We start from the raw sequence: 21606 nt of genomic DNA, 5'->3' as shown, positions 1-21606 counted from the left end.
GTCAGTTTCTAGCTCATGTTTAAAGTGAATAACCATCCCGCTCTATTTTTAGTACAATGGAAAGAGCCGTGATAGTCATATGGTAAGGAACAACTCAGTCTTTACCAAGTGCTACACAAGCTGTGTAGCTTGCTGTTCAAAAGGGTAATAAACAGTTCTTTTAGTCCAGCCAAAGCGATAAGAATAGACGTGATTCAATGGCACTGTAGCATAAGCGTGTCACTAAAATGCGGTCTTCTGGAAACTGCTTTTAACACAATAGAACTATTACTTGGCCAGCACAGTTGATGGCCACGTGCTTTTGTTGCCATGAGCTGTGAGAGTCAGTAGAATCAGATTGCTGTAGAAATGTGAATGTACTTTATGACGGCCTGTAGTAATTCTGTACATCTCTTATGTCTGTGTTCTTATAGCCACTTGGGCACTGAAGTAGCTGAAATGAGAAAGAGGCAGCAGTCACAAAATGAAGGAACATCAGCTGTGTCTCAAGCACCTGGAAACCAAAGGCCCAACAACACATGTTGCTTTTGTTGGTGCTGTTGCTGCAGCTGTTCATGGTATGTCCTGTAGTATATTCGGTTCCATATCCACCACAGGTAAATGATGAGAATGGAAAGTGCCAAGCACTGGGAACATGCAAACTTGTGGGAGAGGACTGCTGCCAAGAGGCACAATTTAACATTTCACTTAAAAATTTGATTAAACAATTCCCTGATTTGGTTGGACATCTTGTGAGGGGGAAGAGGAGAGAATAGTAAATTCAAGCTATATTTACCCTACTTAAACCATAACTAAATGAGGAAATTTCAGTTGTAAAACTACTATGTGTGAATGAGAGACTTGATACTGAACATTTTATAATTTGCATTCAAAACTTCTTTTTTTCTGCTTGTACTTTTGATATTGCAGTTCTCTGCATTCAGGAGGGTAAAAGGGAGATGGTCATAAATGTGAATATATGGTGACCTGGTTTACTAATTAGTTGTTGAATAATATATATTCTGTAAATCTGAAAACACAAGCCTTAAATTCCACTTTATCTTTTAACTGGTGTGGAGTAATTTTAGTGGAAAATAGGCTCAAAAATTGTGGCTGCTTGTCTCTTCCTAACCAAAGAGTTCACTTGGAAAGTCAAAGAATTAAAACCAGTATCAGAAAGAGCTTTAAATTCTCAGTGTCTTGAGAGGTATCAGGTCTTTATTTCTTATTTTCATGAACACAGTTAGTGCTGAAATATGAAGTAATTGACATGCAGTACTGTTCGAAGCCTGTGCATCCTGTTACATACACAGTTCAGTCTTTTTGGAGTGACCATTCTTCTGTGTATCTGTGTTATTTTCACTTGAATCAGCCATGTGGACCCAATCTAATCTGAGGCTATTTGCCCCCAATATATTTAAAAATACATACCAGCATGTGTGTACCAGGCACCAAATGGGACAGCTTTTTCCAAGATGCCACATCCTGGAGGCAGTACCAGGGTGGACCTGCCTTGGCTCTTACTTCCAGTTTCACCTGGAGGCAGAGGATATTTGGAGCAAGGATGAGCGAGAGCTCATGCTTTTACGAAGTTACTTTGCAATGTGTTCAAGCCATACAGCAAAGAGGTGGAAGTGTATTAAATGGGAAGAAAGGGAGGATGTTTTGCCACTGTTATCTCTGCTTTGTGACAAGGGCACAATGTAAGATTAGCTATACTGTTACAGACCAGAGGTTCATTAGCTCAGTATCCAATTTCAGGAAGTGACCTGTAGCGGATGCCAGAGGGAAAGGATAAAACAAGTGGACATGCACCTCCTCAGTCTACCCACAGCAAAACTCCTCACAACTGGCAATCTGCAACTTAGGGACTTCCTGGCCCGGAGGTTATTTCTGTGTGTTTTATAGCCCTTGATGGAATTTTCTTTCATTAACTTGTCAAACCATTTTCTGAAGCGACTTCCTGAACTCATCTAAACTTTTGGCATCCAGAGTTTCCTGTAGCAATAAATTCTACATCGGACCTGTGCACTCTGTGAACTATTACTCCCTTTTATTTTTTTAACCTATGAGAAGTTACTTTCATCTGATGCCTCCTTGGTCTTATGATTGTGAAGAACAGCGAATAATTGTTCCCAGGATGATGGAGCTCTCTCATATCCCCCTTCAGCTGTCTTTTCTTCCATAGTCTTCTCTATTTTAATCTCTGTGATACAAAACTGACCCAGACCATGGCTTATCCTTAACTCTCTTCTATCTATCCACCTACCTTGTGTCTCTCTGTGTACCTTTCCTATTCTACTATGTCCTGTCTGAGATGTGTGACTAGATCTGTTGCAGTAGTCAAGACATAGGTGCACCATGTTTTGTGTTTGCTCTTGATTTTTTATTATTAATTCCTAGCACTCTGCTTGCTTTTTAACAACCCCTGCGATGATGTTTTCACAGAATTATCCACCATGACTACATGTACAGCTCGGGTTGGCTTTTGCCTTGCATACTGGAACATGAATGGCCATACGAGTATCAGTCTAATTTCTAAAACTTAAAGAAAACTGATTTTATTTTTTAAGTGTGTTATAGGTCAGGAAGTCTAATTTGACAACTATACTCTATTTTGAAGCTTTCATGAGCTTTGTGACCCTTGGAGTGCCTCTACTCCTCAGAATGCAATACCATTATATATTTGAACAGCTTATGCATATTAAATCTAAATTAAAGCAATTATTGCTTTAAAATGTAGGATGTCCCCTCAGCTGCTTTAGTAATTGGTTTTGCTGTTAATATCCTGTCTTTTGGTGGTTTTAGGGGGTTGAGGGGTTTTTTTGGTAAAGTAGATTAGACTGAGCACAGAGAAATCCTGTCAATTTAAGCTAGTTTTCAGGATTAAATCAAAGAATGGGTCGAAGGGGATAGTGACATCACTTGTGTTTTCTAAAATCAAAAAGGTAGAGCAGATAATGTAGTAAGTCTTTTCCAGCTCTATCTTCTGTGATTCCATAGTGGAAACTCCATTAGAGGAGGGATGGGAAAAAACTTTGAAAAAGGCAATATGAAATGTTTCAGAATCTCAGTTAAAATGAAGTAATTGGTTCCGGTGCCAAATTTGTTTGGTAAATTTGAACTCTCCAGGTAGAGTACGGATTACTGTTCTTGCCTCAGTTGTGTACCCTAAAAAACTACCCAAAAAATTAAAAAAAAAAAAAAAAAGTAACAAACTTTACTAGTCACCCATTATATAGGGGATCCTAGGTAGGGAATTCTCTAGGGTAGTTCTCTGTAACAGGAAAGCCTAATCGTAACAGATTCTCTGGACCTAATGTAATTACTTGCTTTCCCTAGTTCCACAGGTCTTTGTATTTGAGTAATGTGAATCTATCAAGAGATACCTGTCTGGAAATGTTGCTGGATTCATTAATGGTGATGACAATGCTTTAACTGTCAATAACAAGATTAGGAGAATTTTCTTCTGTTCTTCCACCAGCCTGGGTGACTGAAGACAGCTCTTATATCACTAACCTCTTAGTGCCTCAACTTCCTCATCATTCATAGAAATGGGGGGGGAGGGTGTGTGTGTGTGTGCAGCTTTTAGTAAGAAGCTTTCACTTTTATCTGTTTGAAGAATTAGTTCAGTAGATCATATATCCAAACAAATCATTAGAATTCTAAAAATATCTTTTGTGTATCATGTGATGTTTGTTTTCTTCTGTTCCACCCTGTGTTAAAATCAGAATAAGCATTAAGTCTTCTGTTTGCATAACAGCATAGGCAAATATTCACACCTTTGTTTGGGGAAACAGTACCTTTCCTAATAGAGACTTATTAACAGCAAAAAGTTAGATCAAAATATTATTCAGTACATCTTATTACAAACTTTTTTTTTTTTCTCTAATAATTCCTTCTTAAAGGTATCAAATATTTGGAGTACTTCTTTGTTGTGGGAAAACCCTGGTAGGCAGCTCAGCCCCATGCAGCTGCTCGCTCACTCCTGGCCAGCAACATGGGGAAGAAAATCTGAAGGGTGAAGGTGACAAAACTCATGGATTGAGATAAAGATAGTTTAATAGGTAAAGCAAAGCTGTGTGCACAAGTAAAGCAAAGTAAGGAATTCATTCACTGATTCCCATCAGCAGGCAGGTGTTCAGCCATTTCCAGGAAAGCAGGGCTCCATGACACCTTACGGTTTCTTGGGAAGACAGACAGTACAGCTCTGAACCTCCCTCCTTCCTCCTTCTTCCCCAGCTTGTATTGCTGAGCATGATGTCTTATGGTAAGGAATATCCCTTGGGTCAGTCAGGGTCAGCTGTCCCGGCTGTGTCCCCTCCCAGCTCCTTGTGCACCCCCAGCCTGCTTGCTGACAGGGCAGCATGAGAAACAGAGAAATCCTTGATGCTGTGCAAGCACTGTTCAGAAACAGCTAAAACACTGATGTGTTATCAACACTGTTTTGGTCACAGATCCAAAACACAGCACCCATGGGCTGCTATGAAGAATATTAACTCCATCCCAGCCAGACCTGGTACATCTATTGACACTGGTAATTGTCAGGACAGTAAATTGCTCCGTTTACGAGGACAAGGCAGGGCTGATAACCAAGGTTTGCTCAGATTGGAAAAGATGGAGATAGACAGGCTCCTTAAGTTGGCCATTTTATTGTAATAGGTATGGTCAGGATGTTGCCTAACTAGCTTAAGCCCTAAACTGGTGCCTGAGCATCAGTAGTGAAGGAGGCAGTCCTCCTCAGTGGAGAAAATAAAGTGCTTCTGAAGTTCCCAACAGGAAAAGCTTGTCCACTTGCCACAGAGGCAGATGATATATGCCTCTGAAGATCTTCTATAGGACTTTCCTCTCTCCACTGACCAGACACAGACCTTAGGCGCTTACTTCAGGAAGACTGTCTCACTAAAGCATCTAACAGATAAGTACCAGTCAGGTACTGAAGGTGCTGGACTGAATCTCACCCTGTGTCTTAAGCTTCCACAAAACACCATTCCCATAGAGGACAGAAGAAAAGGCTTCCTTACTAGGTGTAATTTCAGTGACTCGGGTAGCCTGAGAGTTGCAAAATTTGGAGTAAGCCTCCTAACATGACAGTCTATAATTTCCTCAATTACACTTTCTCCAGAGAGCTGCACATTTAGAGTTTAGTGCTATGGCTTTACAGTTTTGAGCTCAGCTTGGCGAGGTAAGGGTAGAAGCCTGCTATTTCACCCCCCCAACCTTATTACCAATCCGTTACTCCAGCTTCTTGAGCAGATATGAAGCCAGTCATTCTCTTGCAAACACTTGTAAATCACATTCTTCAAAAAACTCTCAAGACAGTAGCACAGGGAGGTTGGCTATTCTGCCAATTTTATTTCGCTTCCTCTTTTGCCTCCCACCTAGAGCAGGAGTCATAAGGTGCTCAGTGAATTTTAAAGCTGTGGGACACTGATGCCTGATAATCCCTCTCCTTTTACCACACACAGAAGGCTCAGAAGGCATCCAACATCTGCCCTGCAAGAGACCTTAGCAGTACTGGAGTCTGTGGGATGTGAAAAGGCTTCCAGGGGATATGTGAAGATGGTCACACAACTTCACTTGGTTCTGTAGCTCGATTCAAATGTGTGAGCTGGAAGGCCTTTACCTTAAAGGGAACCATTAAAACAACTGCTGAAGACTCTTGTGGAAGAGGGAAAGGGACTCATGTCCAGCAGCTCTGAGCTGCGCCCTGTACAAAAGCTATGCTTGCCATTTGATTTCTTGTGACCCTTCCATGACTAGTTTCCCACACCCAAGAGATGCCAAGGAAGATAGGGTATTTGCCAGCTTGGCAGTAAACAAGAATTGCTCTTGGCAAGAAACATCTCTCCTCCAGTTCTTTAAACTTGTCTATGACTGCTGTGAGTTACGTCTGAAACTTCTTCCTGATGACCTTGTTACACAAATATTTTTCTTTATTAAAGGGAACATTTTCCTTGCATTGGTTTAGCAGTTGACTTGGGCCTACAAGAAGATATTTCTGTCACTTGTGCCATGAATACGAGATGACAGATACAGTTCTAAGGATGAATTTAAATTATATTAATATTTTTTCTCTGTGGAGTTCAACGTTTTCCTTCTCCTAACAGATAGTGTGCATGGTACTCTAAATGAAAAAAACAAACCAAAACAATTTTTTTTTTGCCCTTCCCACCTCTCTAGTATTTTGAGATTAATAATTTTTTTCTGGTGTATTCAGTGTTAGTTTGTCATCGAAAAATTGTGTCTAAGCTTTGCATGACTTTACGCAAGATAATCCCCAGGGGTCATAGTCATGGCTGCTTTATCTTATTTAACTATGGTAGAAAGTTTGGAGGAGAGGGAAGCAAAGAAAGGATAGAAACAAAAAAAAAACCAATTTAATGCAATAAATCATAGCCACATGTTGTGAAATCTGTGGAAAACAAAATCCATATTTTGCTTCCCATGCCTGTCTGCAGCAGAACTTTTATACTGGGAGTAGACTAGAGGTGGGCTGGTACAAAAGGAGTCACCCAGGCTCCAGGATTTTGTTAAAGCTTTCATCAGGAAAAGAAAATCTTTATCTTTGAAACAAAAGCACTCATTATGAAAAACATTTTTTACTTTTAATTTTATTTTTTTTACAAACTTAATTTTTTAATTCTTCTTTTCCTCCCTGAACCCATAGGACAACACATCTGAAACAGATATACTCAAGTCTCTGCATTTTACCTTTTCAAAACATCACACCTGAGAAAATCAAGTATGGAAAAGTGCATCGGGAATTATTGTACTCTAGTGCAGAATACTGTACTCTACTGAAATAGAAGGTGATATTTTAAAAAATATTTAATGGGAAAAGATGTTCCATTCTGAGCCTTTTTATACTTTAAAACATCACAGGACTTCCTTATGTTTTTATCACTTGCTGTTGCAGAGGTCAAAGATGAAAACATTCCCTCTCTCTTTCCTGGAGAATAATTTATACTGAGGGATAGTGGGCTTAGCTAGCACAGGAGCTCGTGCTTTATGCATCTATGGGACAGTATCATCTGTATCATCACAGTGCAATATGGAGCACTGGTGCCTTCTTAGGAAAGGAACACCAGTTCTTCTGACAGGTGGAGTTTAAAGCTGGATAAAATCCTTTATATGACCTGTCACACAAGCTACCGAATGTGATATTCTAGAAATTCAGTCTTAAATTACCTTGTCTTTAAGTCCACATACCCTCAGTGCTGAGGCCATGAGAGAAAGCTGCCTGGCAGACATTCCTGTTGTCACTGGAATGCACCATGGGGTGAGTGTGGGGTAAGGATTTAAATACTTAGTCCTCAGAAATGGGCCTCTCAGGATTCCCTGAGCTACTTAAAATAGGAAATTTAAGTTCTCAACATTTGGAAAAACAAGCAGAAGACACTCTAAAAATAAATAGCTTGTCAAGTATTTTTTCATACTTTTGTAAGTTATGTTAACAGTGCTTATTAAATAATACCCAAGTAAAGCATTTCTTTTCCCTTTAAAGCAAAAGAAAGGGATGATCTCTAACGTTAAAAAAATCAGAGGGGAGAAGCATGTCTTCCTAATGGGTTTGACATTTAATAGGCTCTCTCTGCTTTATAATTCAGACAAGGCAAGTGATTTTTCTGGAGTTTTATGGATGTTTAGGTCCTCAGGGCAGGCTGGGGACAGGTGGCTCTGTGCATGCTTGTTTACACAACTCTCCCAGGGCATCACAGCCTGACTTGCCAACCTCTGGGCTTGCGCCCTTCTGTGACACTGGGCCAGATTGTCAGTGGTAGCCTAATAATTCCTGGAAGTCTGCTCTCTTCTCGAGCCAGAACACAAATACACCTCAGATGTGATTCAACACATGGCTTACCTCAGAGCCCCAGAGGTGCTGAGTAAAGGCACCTTTGACCGCTTCCTGCACCTCCCTGTGAAACAGATGTCAAACACTACCGTTCAAAAAAGGGCAGCGCATTTCTTCTACATAAATGATGCCACAAGGTGCAACGGTATGCCAGACGAGGTCTCAGGTATACTAACTGCAGCGAACTGCTTCTCCATAATTTTTCCTGCATCTACTTCTAAAGAGTAAGATGCGAATGCAGGAACTGTTACTGGCAAACAAAAAGGACTATAGGAATAAAATTTACAAAAAGCAAAACTTAATGTAAAAACAACTCAAGGAAGCTTAAAGTTAACCTGTTAAATCTCATGCGAGCCTGCCGCGGTCACCGTGGAGCCCTCTTCTAATTAATCAAATACATCTCATCTCCCCTCGTCAAAAAGCGGCCCAGAAATCCCTACATCCAAGTTCAGCCACCACCTTTTATCTTCCTCCTTTCTTCTTCTCAGTCCCCTGCCAGCTACCTCCAAAGCCCTGTGGAAGCACAAGGTCTTGCGCAGCCTTGGAGCGGGGGCAGGAACTGTGACCCACCAACTCCCACAGCAGCAACGGGTTTCCACAGGTCATTTGCCACTCAGAAGCGGCTTTGGTGCAGCTCATTGCTTTGTGGGACATGCAAAGTAAATCAAAATCATGCAGTTCTCTAGGAGAAAGCTGTAAGCCACACAGTGCGTTTATTTTGGCAAGTGTCTGCAAAGGGGTAGTCACTAAGGTGCTGCTGGCCTACCATGAAATCATGGTGGAAGCGCAAATATACAGAAGACACTACATAGGCGTTCAGCATATATAAATAATTTTAAATTAATTTTCAACCAAGAACTCTGGTTCGAAAAAAACTTTAATGCTGTGAAGTGAGTGTAACTCCATGTAAACTGATAAATGTTTCTATTTTCAAAGATATGAGGTAAACTTGTTCCTCGCCATAATAAAACAGAAGTCTAATGTGAAGAGTGGAGCAATAGCTTCTTATGCAGCTGGTCTGTTAACGTTAATCACAAGCCAATGGTAGAATCCTCATTAGCATCATCAAAACCAGCCCTGGGCTCTCTGGGCTGAGCTTTCCTAGTATCAGGATTTTATCCTTAATATTTTAAACTTTGAAAATTCATTTCAGGTGAGGAAGAGGTGGAGGTTTATGTGTTTACTGACATTTTTACCCATCTGTGATATCAAAAGCAGGTTAGAGAATGGGTAGAACATAAACATAATATATTAGCAAATTTTTAATAAATGCTTCTAAAGCTTCACAAACCAAATGAATAGATTCCTATGTGTATAATACTGCTAAGATAAGAAACCCTCATCAGTCTGACTGCAGAAAATAGTTGTATTTCAAGCAAACAATTCTGTAAAGAAAACTGGAATAAAAAAAATCAGAACTGCAATCCTTCTAAATTGAAGAATAAATACATGCTCAGAGGGGATTTGGGATTACACAAGGCTCATTCTAATTCAGCCGCACATAAGATGCTGACAGTAGCTCCTTAGAAGGAGACAGCAGACTAAATCTAGTTAACTTTAGAAAATGATCTTGATTCTGCCCTGGCACAGCACACAGAGTGTATTCAGGGACTCTTGAGGAAGAGAAAGGAATGGCAGAATCACCTCCACTGGGGTAAAGCAGCTTGATGTCTCCTCGGAGGCTGTTTAAGAGATGGATTGCTTCAGAGCATCAGCATCTTGGCTCTCCCTCGCCGCTCATGCCCGTTTCCCACCTGCCTGTGCCAAAATGCTATTCAGCGTGGTGTCTGCGGAACAGTGGCTGAAGGAAGATTCGTAATGTCATGACAGATTTTCTGTCACCAGCACACAGCTTGACTGTTGCTGTGGAAAAAAGAAAAAACAAAAAACCAGGAGTGCTGAGGATGCCTGAGTCCAGTTTACGCTGTGATTTTCAGCTGTTAGGAGTTTGGAGCCTTTGAAATCTCCCCCGATAGGGTTTGGGCTGCTTTTTTGTTTCCATATGCAAATTCGACAATTATGTATTTACACAAAGATGCATTAACTCAGGAGTCTGTGGAAAACCACAGAAATAGAGAAGTGTGTGAAAGGTCAAATGGATCTGAGATCGAAATATAAGCTGAAGTAAGGCATGTTGATAAATGGCATCATTTTAAAGGTGCCAAGGTGGCACAATCCTCCAAACTTTGTTCATCGTGGAGTATAATAAAAAGTTAAATATTTAACATGCAAAACCACCACCAACAAAATGTTATCCAAATTAAACACACTGGCTGTGTCTATACTAGTAAACTAAGCAGGGCCAGGGTCTAATATGGGCTCAAGCAATCAGCTGTACAGTTAAATTGTTGGCAAGTGTTAACTCCCTGGCAGAGTTTTGGCCGGTGCCAAAGTGCACAGTCTCAGGCAATGACCTGCAACAGGTGCAGAAACCCTGTTTTGGGTATGGGCTTTATGGACTGGGGCTACGTGCTGCCAGTCAGCCTCAGGACCAGAGAACTCTCCCAGCCCATTTTATCTGCAAGAATAAATGCAGTCTGTAATTCCAAGCCAAAAGGGAAAAAAAATAGGCTACTTAAATCTGTTAGCAGTAAAATTTCCATCTTACAAAGGTTTATTTTTTAACCATGTATCATTCCAAATCGGTTTAAAATGTCAGTTAAAACAGGAATAAATGTCTAGCGCTTTTAAGAGAAAAAAATGAGAAAATGTATCATGAAAATAAGTCTGCACCCCTAGAAGATAACACTTATAAAATGGAGATCGTCTCACTAGAAAAGTGGGTCAGACATTCATTATGTGAGGCAGAAAGGCAAAGGAGATGCGAGTCTTGTCTAGTCACCCTTAATAATTCCATAGCACATACATTTGTCTAGATGGCAACTCTGGCTCTTCTGAAGTAGCTGATTGAGAGCCTGATACTGGCAGGTGCTGAGTACCCATTATGGAGCAATGGATATCTTCAGTTCCTGTTGACATCCATGTTGAAAATGCTTCCCAGCTCAGGGCCGTGTCTAACAGAAAATCTGGAAACCAGCAGTTAACATCCATCAGAACAGATGCCTGTAATTTACAGTGGTTGGCATGGCATTTCTCAATCCTGTTTGTTAGCCGGACAGATGTTAAGTGGAAGATCCCTCATCTTATTTGATTGTAATGTGGGTAAGCGTAAACTAGTTTAGTCCAGGCTAATGTCATAAAATACAGTGTTCATAAGCATCATGGTAGGAATTATAGTTTACAAATACATAAAGCCCTCTTTAATTGAAGAACTTTACAACATCTTATGAAAAGGAAAAAATGTGAATTTAGTATGAATGTTCCCAGGCATCTATTCCCATTTGGAAACTACAACTAAATCTATGGAATCAAAGGAGTGACCCTAATCAGGCTCAATTCTTTACTGTTGCTGCTATTTTCATCTCTGCAAACCAAGAATAATAAAAAAAACCACTACAGAAACTGAGACTAGTCCCATTTATCAGAATTAATTGAGACCATTAAGCTTGCTTGCTGGTGGATTGGAGCGCTTGTATTCAGCCAGTTACCCTTTCAAAGAATACAATTTCTATTTCTTTGAACACTAGACAACTGCCACTTTTAATTGTCTCAAGTCTATGAAGGAATTGCTTGCAGAATAGCTATAGCCACGAGTAAGGACACTGCGGGTTGTCTAGTAATTAGATGTATCCATTGTACAAGATGGAATATGAAGGGTAATATTATTCTGAAGGAAGGAATGAAGCTGACAGCCAGACTAGTGATCTGCTGGGTGACCTGACAAGAGAAATACACCCTTGAGTTGAATCTTGCCTAAAGCAGAAACCAGCTCTACAGTAATAAAACAAAGCTAGAGTAACTCCATTAGGAATCATCGGCAAGCAAAATTTGGCAAGCCGTGGATTTCTTACCTATACAGAAATTACATTGCACATCTGAGAACAGAAGTCTCAAAAATTTATCCTAGAAAAGACTAAAAGTTTCCAAAAGTTGTAATAGCTTCTGGTGTGGCTATCATTATGTAAAAGTAAAATAATCTCTTTAAAGTAGAATCCAGTAGAAAATCCATATTTTCTTACAGATTTTCAGAGGAACAAAATATATCTGAGAAAAAGGAGAGGTTAGGAAAGTCAGATTGCTTTAAATCACTAGTTCTTTCCTCTCTTGCACAAAGTAGCAACTTTTGCTCAGTGCTAGTCTAAGTTTGAGGGAGATACTGTCCTTTATTTCAGAAGTTCAAGTGCGGTGCACACTGGTAGTTTCCATCTGCCTTTGGATGTCTGCTGAGCTGCAATATCTGTAGCTAGGTAGTTTAAATCAGTCACACAAGAACAGAGGAGGAAAGCAAGTTCAGCAAGGCTGTCCATTAAAAGCAGCAGTCTCCTTTCACATACATTTTAGCCTGCATTGACCTTGAGAGCATTTCCCTCCTTTACCCTGAAGTCATCCTGAAGTGTATATACCATTGCATTTTTTTAATTAGCCCCCAGATATATTCTTCAATCAAAGTCTTTCTTTAAATATGATTGTATTAAATGTGTAGGTTGTGGCACTGGTGGCCACACCTGGAGTACTGTGTCCAGTTCTGGGCCAGGCTCTTTTCAGTGGTGCCCAGTGACAAGGCCAGAGGCAATGGGCACAAACTGAAGTACAGGAGGTTCCCCCTGAACATCAGGAAACACTTTTTTATTGTGAGGGTGACCAAGCACTGGCACAGGTTGCCCAGAGAGGCTGTGAGTCTCCATCCTTGGAGATATTCAAAACCCATCTGGACACGGTCCTAGGCAGCCTGCTCTAGGTGGCTCTGCTTGAGCAGGAGGGTGGACAAGATTATCTCTGTCCCTTCCAACCTCAACCATTCTGTGATTCTGTGTTTCTGTGATTCTGTGTTCAGCTTGGCGAAGACTAAACTAAGATCTTAAATGTTTGCAAAACATTTCTGGATATATTTGTGGGTATCTTAGGAGAATGTCCCTTTTGTCAGGGGGTTTCCAGCAGGTTAGTTTTCCCACTACCAATCCACTTTTGAACATTTTCTAAAAGAAGAAAGAATCAATATAAAAATTACATCAAAGATCACATTGCAAATAGCAATCTACAATGGAAGATGTATTGACATGTGGATTTTTGATTCTACAAGGCTTTGCTTTCAAATTCTTCATGGGGTCCAAAAGGAAAATGCAGAGTTTGGACAAACTTGAACACTTGTCTGCCAAATGTATACTGAATTTAACTTTTATGGGAAATACAGCAGAAGATATAACTCGGCTTTAAAAGGAGACAGTTAGTCTGACTGTCCCTTATGAACAGAAAAGGTTACCAGATTTTAGGTCTAGGCCATTTTAAATATACAGGAAAGGGAATAGAGTGGAACACTGCAGATTTGCTAAAACCTTTTTAGGTACTTGCTTTACTGAGCACATCCCTCTATGACTTACTTTAGCTTAGCATTTGTATTTCAGTAAGGATGATCTACCTTCACAGTGGCATGTGGGATGCAATTTAATAACCTTATATAATGATCTTACATAAACTCCAAAATCTTGGCCAGGACTTCCCATTAACAGAGAGATGATTATACTCTTAAGCACTAGATCACTTGGGTTCAATTCTGCTTTTACTCAAGCTGAGCAAGTAGCACAACATAAGTAAGACTAGGAGGACAGAGCTAAATGTCTTAACTGACTAGACCTTAATAGCCTGAGATGCTCCTGATATCTTAAACCTTAATTTCCACCAATCTCCTTTTTCTTTTATGGTTTATAGTTGAATCTGTAATGACTTTGACCAATTACGCTGAATCCAGCACAGTATTAAGAAAGCACTGCAATTGAAAAGCAGTAAGAAATTCAGCCTGCTCTCCCCCCGCTTCAAAGTATGGCAGAAACATACAATCTCAGATGAACTGAGAAGTTTCGTATTTTTCACGGGGAAGTTCACAACTCTGAACAATGATGAGTTATCATAAGCCTTTGAACAAAAGAATTCACAGACCTTAGACCAGGTTTTCACAAGGAAGAAAGGTAGGACCCTGCTCATCCATAGTGTTTTCAAGTGTATTTCCTTCTAAACTCTCAAATATTTCACAGGGAGAAAAGCTATTCCTTCACATAGAAAAGTCTAAATAGCACTGCAAGAGCAGCACTACAGAACAAAGACGGGGAATTGTCAGTACTTCCTTCAGCCACCCTGGATTGCTGCTACAGCACAGGTGTCAGAAACACGGCAGCGAACAGGCCAAGCTACCTGTGTGTAGGCACAGGGGGGTTTGACCACATCTCTTTATTCCTATGTTCGCACGCTCTGCAGACATACCGCCAATGCCACTCTTCTAGAAATCTCCAGACTGGTTTAGGGAAGCGAGGATACTTCAAAATAATCCAAAAACCAAATGCAGATTTTGCTGGGCTTTAGGATTTTGATGCTGTAAGGCATTGCTCTTCAAGCTTCTCTCCACAGTTCTTAGTATAAGCGTTATTCTGAGTGAAAGGTGGGCTGCTAACTCTTTGCAGGACTCTGAGAGATGAGGTTCTAATAAACTCCAGGTATCATGAAGTCAAGAGTTATAGCTGCTGTATTTCCTGATGAACTGTTTTCCTATAAGAAAATCTCTTTTCTTGTAATCAGAAAGCTTACTGGGAAAAACATCTACTATGAGAGAATGTAATTTTTCTAAAGAGCCTTTTAAAGTTAAGCACAATATTTCATTTAAATCTATTATTTGATTACATTAACTAGAAATGCTTACAAAAGACTAGCTAGAATAATGGTTACTAACAATGAATGAAACGAAGACAACTGATTATTTCTTCTTAAAATGTAATTATAATTATTTTTAAAACCATGAAAACAAATTATGAATCTTCATTAATCTTAAACTTTTCCACAAACACTATTTTGTGGAAAATCCAATTCTGAAGTAAATTAAACTGTCAAACCTGTGCGGAACACAAACTCCATTCCAGTCAGCTGCATTCTCTATAAAACCCCAGTGGAAGGGCCTGTGAAACAGCTTCTGCACCCACCCTAGGTAGCAAAAATCAGACCAGAAAATTTCCACCTTGAGCTCCCCCTTGGCCCACAGGATTTATGGTATGCAGAAAGGTACATATGGGAGCCAGAAGTCTGCCTGCATTTACTATTACTGGATCCTGAGCAGACACTAAGCTGTTCAGTTGAAAGCACATTCATGGCACACACAAGTGCCCAACCGTCTGTTACAGACTGTTTCTCAGCTGTATGCTCTTCAAACAAAGAGATGGAAAAAAGCGAAAAAATCTGAAGTACACCATGCTACAATATAGCAAACTGACTCTAGGGGAAAAAATACCACCAAGGAAAATTGGAAGGGAAGAAATTGGATGTTTTCTAGCCATTGAAAGAGACAATGCATCTGTTTTTATCATTTGTTTCATTTTAATTTTACTTTTTGTGACCTATGAGAAAAAAAAAAAAGGCCAGTTATCACTGTGGCTTTTATGGTTACAGGTCAAAATGATGAGACCACAGCGTAAGCTGAGCAAATTGCTGTGAGGTTTGTCACTCCACATTCCTTCCCCCATCTGAAGCTTTGAAATATTGGAGGGGGTTTAGCTGTAATACGAAATGTCCAGGATGCTAACCTTGCAAATACTTGCATTGTTTAAAACAAAACAAAACAAAAGAGTTGTTTGGGTTTTTTTCTTACATAAGGTAAGGCTTGCAGGATCAGACCGCAAGTTTATAAATTCTTGCAAGCACATATTTTTTTCACTCTAAAACAGCTGAATCCAAGCTGGAGTCTATGCTTGTTTGGTTTTTTCTTTTAAAAACAATTTGGATTATACATGTCTCTTGCCCCATCTTTTTACCTAAGGCAAATGTAACTCTGGCACTCATGAAACTTAGCACCACAGGTACCTGGACTTTTTGAAAGGAGTTTATAGTTTCAGTGGACACTGCCAAGTAGGCTGATTATAGCCTTATGGTAATTGTTGGCTTTTCCCCAAAAGACCGCTTTGCTGTATCAGTCTACTAAACACAACCTCCATCATTTAGTTCTAAGAACAAGACAATTCATTTTTTACTCAGAGAAGGTTATAGCTATTTTTCACTAAAATTCTACCTTGTTTTCAGAATAAAATTTTACATCCTACATTTCTTTAATAAATTCAGTGAAGATCTGTAAATCTTACCTCATCAAAAGAACCAGGATGGACACTAATTTAAAAAAAATATGTTTTACATTTTTTTGTTCTGTTTCTTCTTTGGAACAAAAAATATCGTGTTGTGCTGACTGAGTTAAGACTAGATTCTGATCAATTTAAGTAAATGACTCCAAAAGCTCTTGACCACCGTTCCCCTCCAAAGTTTCTCTCAGACAACCAATGCAGACATATGGAAATACCAAGTTTGCAATTTTTACTGTTTCACGTCTTTCTGTGGAGGAACTGCACATCACTTACGCTGGCCTCGCAGACTTCCAGGGGTCCACGTAAGCCTCCGCTCTAGAATTCCTTAGTGCCACGCATTTGGCTGAAGTTCGCTCTGGACTTCTATGCTTTGCATATGCTGGTATTACTACAACAGTCTAAGTGCTTTAGTCTGTCTTGCTGTTCTTACAAGGAGGTAAATTCTCAGAGGGTGGAGATAAGAGACCACAATGCATGGTTTTGATGGCTGATGCATCCCCTTTCTCTCTAATAGAGCCATGGGCCTGATGGATATAATGCAAGTTTATCTGAGCCTATGAAAACATCTAGTGCAAAGCATCACTTCTTCATAAAAATCAGACTAGACTCTAGCTCTAGTTTTTCTCAGAGTAATTACTCCGGACACTATTCACTTACCGTAACAAAAAGTGAATTCTTTTCCGAACTTTGATAGAAGCAGGTTTTTTACCCTTTGCTCAGCTTAAAAAAAAGAAAAAAAGTTATCCTTGGGTAGTATTGTTCATGTAACATTTCATTCTCATGGATGCATATTTTTGTGCCATTCAAAGGGATATAGGAGATTGCATCACTGACTAGACGCTCAGTGATTTTGAGATTAACATAGCTGTATTGTTCTTTATGAATGGATCATGATAATATTGTAGTTATTTTTCATTATTATTGCTTTGTACAGCATAGCAAAACCATCATGCTGCTCTGTTCATAAACAAACACAGCCCTGATCAGTTTTCGCTGCCACCAGGCTTGAATATGCCAGCTGTCAGAAAAACAAGGTGCCAGAAAAGAATTTTATCTCTGCTTTCATAAAAGAAATTAAAAAGTGCTGGTATAGGTGTCTGTTGCATTATCATACAGCATACGCGGACCACGTCCATCTCTGACTTCTAGCAGAGCCTGCCTCAGCATGTAGGAGTGAACTTGTGAACAGAGCTGCGCAAACAATTGATTTTGCAGTCACTGACTGTTGAACCACAGTATTGAAGACAGTCTGGTCAGACTGAACCACAATCAAGAATGAAAAAGATACTGGCACGCACTTTTTCTGCATCCCAATTAAAACCAGCAAAAATACGTTTCTGCTCATATAGCATGTTTTAAGCCAGACACTTATAATAAAAGTAAAGGAATCAAAGAGCTTAGAGACAGGCAGGGGCACAATCACTTTGTATTGAAGAGTAAAGGTATTTACCCAGCTGGTGAAAGATGTAGGGTTGGTGCCCATCTTTGTCTCAGAGTTTTCAAAATCACCTTCCCCTCACTCCAGGAAAAATGCACTAATCATATGTTCCTGTTTTCAGGCTCTCCTCTCGATGTATAAAATATTGTACTTTATATAAAATGCTTAAGAGTCTTTATTACAGGATGATTTGCCATTAAGTTAGGAGTCTCCTGTTTCTGTCTTGTGTAATGAGTATTCTATTCTTTTCACCAAAGTGGAATAGCTTCAGCAGAATAGCTTGAAAGACATCTACTCCACCGCAGTCCCACAGGAAGGGTGTTTTAAATCCTGAATGAGTGCACTAACTAACTTGCTTGTTTAAAGGATGGCTTTTCCTCCTCCAGACAACCTTGAAAAAATATTTCCTATCTGAATCTATTTGGTAAAATTCAGCCTGTGTTTGTCAACATTCTAGGTGAATGGCCATTTTACATCTTCTACCAGTGGAATTTTAAAATCACAATTAAATCTTGATCTCTTGTCGTTTTCGGGGCGGGGGGGGGGGAGTTGTGGTTTTTTTAAGAAAGCCTTCACTTAATCTACATCTACTAAATCACCATTATTTAAGTTATGGCAGTCCTGCCTGTAGCTTGCTTGCACTGGAAGCTGGACTCAAGCATCAAAAAATACTTCTTGGCTTTTGGACCTATGACCTAAAAACATTTTGTCTCATGAGCCGATGATAATAAAAATTCCTAGGAGTAGGATAGGGTGAAGAGTGGTGCCAGTGAGATACACTCTTTCAAAGGGGAGATCAGTGAAAGAAAGATGTCAGAACATCTGTTATCCAGAGGATCTTAACTGAGTATTGATTTTCATCTGAAAAGCAAATCCTGCCTTTAAATTATGTATGTGCAGCTGACTTCATGTGGTGTTTGGGCTGAAATAAGGAAGATTTTTGTGTTACAGGGCTGGCTAGAGGGCTTGTGGCCCTACTGTGTGACATACACAGGTTCAGCCTAAAATGTAATCGTTGCTCTGCAGGGCCTAGCATCTACAAACTTCAGCCAAGAAGTAGGAATTGAGCACAGATCTCCTGAATGGCAACCCAATAGCCTACCAAGTAGTTCACAGTGTCCCGGTTTGATTTCTACTCCTTATCTTCATGGCAGCACAAAAAACACCACTAAGGCAAGAGGCTTTAATTGTCACATTGTCTTCAAAGCCAGACATAATTGCAAAATACTGTGATGATATACTGTATATCATGCACGTAACTGATAAAATACCTGAGTGAATAGTAACTGGTGTTAGCCATGCATGGGCAGAATATTAATCCTAGGACCTGTCACAATGGCATAGTTTTCTTGCCATAGTGATAAGAGTAATTTCACTGATTCACCAGATTTAGGCTACTGGTACATGAGAATCTGACCCTTGGGAAGCAATTAAAGACTATTTGTTTACTGGATATACAGAGAATGAAAGATCAGGTCCAAGCTCTAAATGATTTTCAGTTTCTTAATGGCAGTAGAAGGTAAGTGCAGCAGTAGGGATGCTAAGCAACTTTAAAAAAAAAGGCTAAAACCACCAGCTGGAAACACCTGGAGGAAGAGTCAGTGAGATTTTTGCCCTTAAATTAGTCTGACTCTCTTGATAATTTTATGCAATTAGCTTGGCTTTTTTACCTTACCGTGCAGCAGTGCCATGCTAAGTAATTACTCAACAGAACAATTATTTAATTGCTGAACATGAATATTAACAGTGGAATAAGAGTAGCTAAATAAATAAAGATTGGTTTTCTGAATCCCAGTAGTTCCTCCAAACACACATCGTCTAGGAACCTTGACTAGTTTAACCTTATATGTGGTAATTTGTTCAATTTGTATACTTCTTCAAATAGTCCCTGGTCATTAACATTTTTACTTACAAAGTCTGTGAAGTTCCAAAATAGAAATGCACTCCAAACAGAAATTATAATAATACTGTTGCAGTAGTTAAAGAAACTATCATTTTTGTATTAGTCAGGAACCCAAAATATATTTGAAAGGTACATCAAGCTCAGGCCACTTGGGTTTACTGAAGTACTTTTTACCATATTCTCCAGAGCAATAAAATCACCATAAAAGTGGGTAGAACAAACCTTCCATAGGAACAGAAAACAAACCAGTGCATGTGCTTTCCACTTAAACTCAGCCTTTAGACACCCCAAACTCTCTCTTTTTAAGGCATTAGTAGTTTTGTTGTGCTTTTATCATGGGTACTTTACATCTCTAAATTTTAAAGATGTCTGATGGAGGTACTCCAACTAATAAATAATAATGGCACCATATATGTTAACTTACATCAGATGTCTCTCTAGAACACCTCCCTTCCATTTAACTACTTTTTGATAAGGCGTATCAGCAATTTCTTCTTCTTAAAGCCTTAACTAAGTAAGATCATTTTGGTAATCTTTATCCTGTAACTTTTACTCTGTTTAGTTTTACACTATACAGCGTAATTTTTCTGACATAATCAGCTAGCTTCCATGATGGAATAATGTATCAAGGACACCAACTCCAGGTATACAGGGTGCCTTTCCTGCTGAGGACTGCTTGAATTCCACAGAGAAATGTGAACAGATAGGGTATTTTCAACTGAAGATAACAACATAGCAATGCAGTGCTGTCAATTTGAGGTAAAAGGTAGCAATGTGTTACTGTGATCAGCGTTATTTAAAGGCTGCTTTTAAATTAGCTTTGCAGTCACAAATGTGTAAATGTTTAATTTTTTTTATAAGCGAACATCAACCAGTTCCTTGAGTGAAAACAGAACATGTCTATATTGAATGTACTTCTGTATAAAAATGATGGTTTCTTTCACAGGAAAAACATATCAAAAGTAATGTATCTGATGGAACTCCAGCCTTGACAGATGTAGATAAATAAAAGTTGAAATGTAGTGCTAGTGTTTGTTACTAGAAACATAATGCAGAATTTAGGCCAAGATGTATTATAAATTTAGCACAGTTTTAAATACAATACCGAAACTCGATAAATCGTTCCAACCAGGTATAACACTTCTTTCTTTAGAGTCTTCCCTGTTTTGCAACTCTGACTAACTTCAGCCATTGAACTCCAGCTGTGAGTGGTGAGATGAAGGAATTAGGGCCAAGTGTGTACCTTGCATTGTCACTGTGGTATAGATACCAGAAAACTGCACGCTGCATTCTGGGCCCACCATCTGAACTTTTTACTGAGATGTAGTCCTGTAGAAAATCAAAATGCGTAGGGCCTATCCATTACTCCTTTGATAAACAAGTGCAATCAAGTCAACATGGCTTTCTTGTTTGTTTTCCTGTTTCCCTTTCTGACTCGCCACTCACTGCTTGTATTCCACCTTTATCAGCCCATGTTGGTTTTCCTAAGTTTAGCACAGATTTGGCATGAAAAAAACAAAGAGTATTTGATCCCAGACATCAAATTAAATTAGCAGTGTAGATTAACTGCTCTCAGATGAGTCACATTCTACTTCCAGTAAGACTCTGCATCCAAACCTTGGATGTCTACTGCCCGACAAGTAAATTATCTCAGTACAGCTTAGCTGCTGCTCATGTGATGGAGGAAAGAAAACAGGCAGCTTCATCTCTTTTGGATGGACTCGGGTGAACATCCTGTTACATTCCCAAACTTCACAAGCTGTTTCCTCCTTCCATGATGTTACTCTTCCATGGAACCAAAGGACACTCAGTTCTCTGTACCTAGGAGAGGAGACAAATGCTGCTCTACCTACAGACTGCAAAGGAGGGAGGGAGGGAGGGAGAGAGAGAAGCTTAGTGCCTTCCCTGTTTCTCCCTCACCCCAACTTTGTGCTCCAGCCAGATGCAAGGTGACCCTACGCAGTTACATGTGTGGACTTAAAGATTACAAGACAGAAAGTGGATGGTCCCTTTTTTTTCTCCTCCTGTATACGGAACTCCCATTGGCTTTCCTGGGTGCTCCCGCTATAGACTGACAAGCAACAGGTCAGAGGAGACGGAAAGGCTTTTTACCTGCCAACCCCAGAGTTCAGGATGTGTTGTTTCTCCTGCAGCAGTTGATGACAGCCTAACACCTTAGCAGCACTGGAGCTGCATTCCTACGCTGTAACAGGGGAAGCAGGACCAAGGGCCTGAACTAAGGTCTTGGCAGGTAAGTGAA

General features: G+C 39.7%; 1 protein-coding gene across 4 annotated transcripts in view; it reads left to right on the top strand.

Moving 5' to 3' along the window:
- RGS17 (regulator of G protein signaling 17) overlaps window positions 1-21606 on the top strand; it is a 76221-nt gene that overhangs the window by 44041 nt on the left and 10574 nt on the right. For all 4 annotated transcript variants that reach the window (XM_030021900.2, XM_030021899.2, XM_030021902.2 and 1 more), the window contains exon 2: window positions 414-557. In XM_030021900.2, the coding sequence (XP_029877760.1) occupies window positions 439-557 (119 nt within the window). In that variant the 5' untranslated portion in view covers window positions 414-438. The remainder of the gene's footprint in view (window positions 1-413; window positions 558-21606) is intronic.

Source organism: Aquila chrysaetos, chromosome 8 (genome assembly GCF_900496995.4).
Source record: "Aquila chrysaetos chrysaetos chromosome 8, bAquChr1.4, whole genome shotgun sequence".
Classification (NCBI taxonomy): Eukaryota; Metazoa; Chordata; class Aves; order Accipitriformes; family Accipitridae; genus Aquila; species Aquila chrysaetos.
Note: the sequence above shows the minus strand (reverse complement) of the source record. Positions and strands in the feature narration are given on the sequence as shown.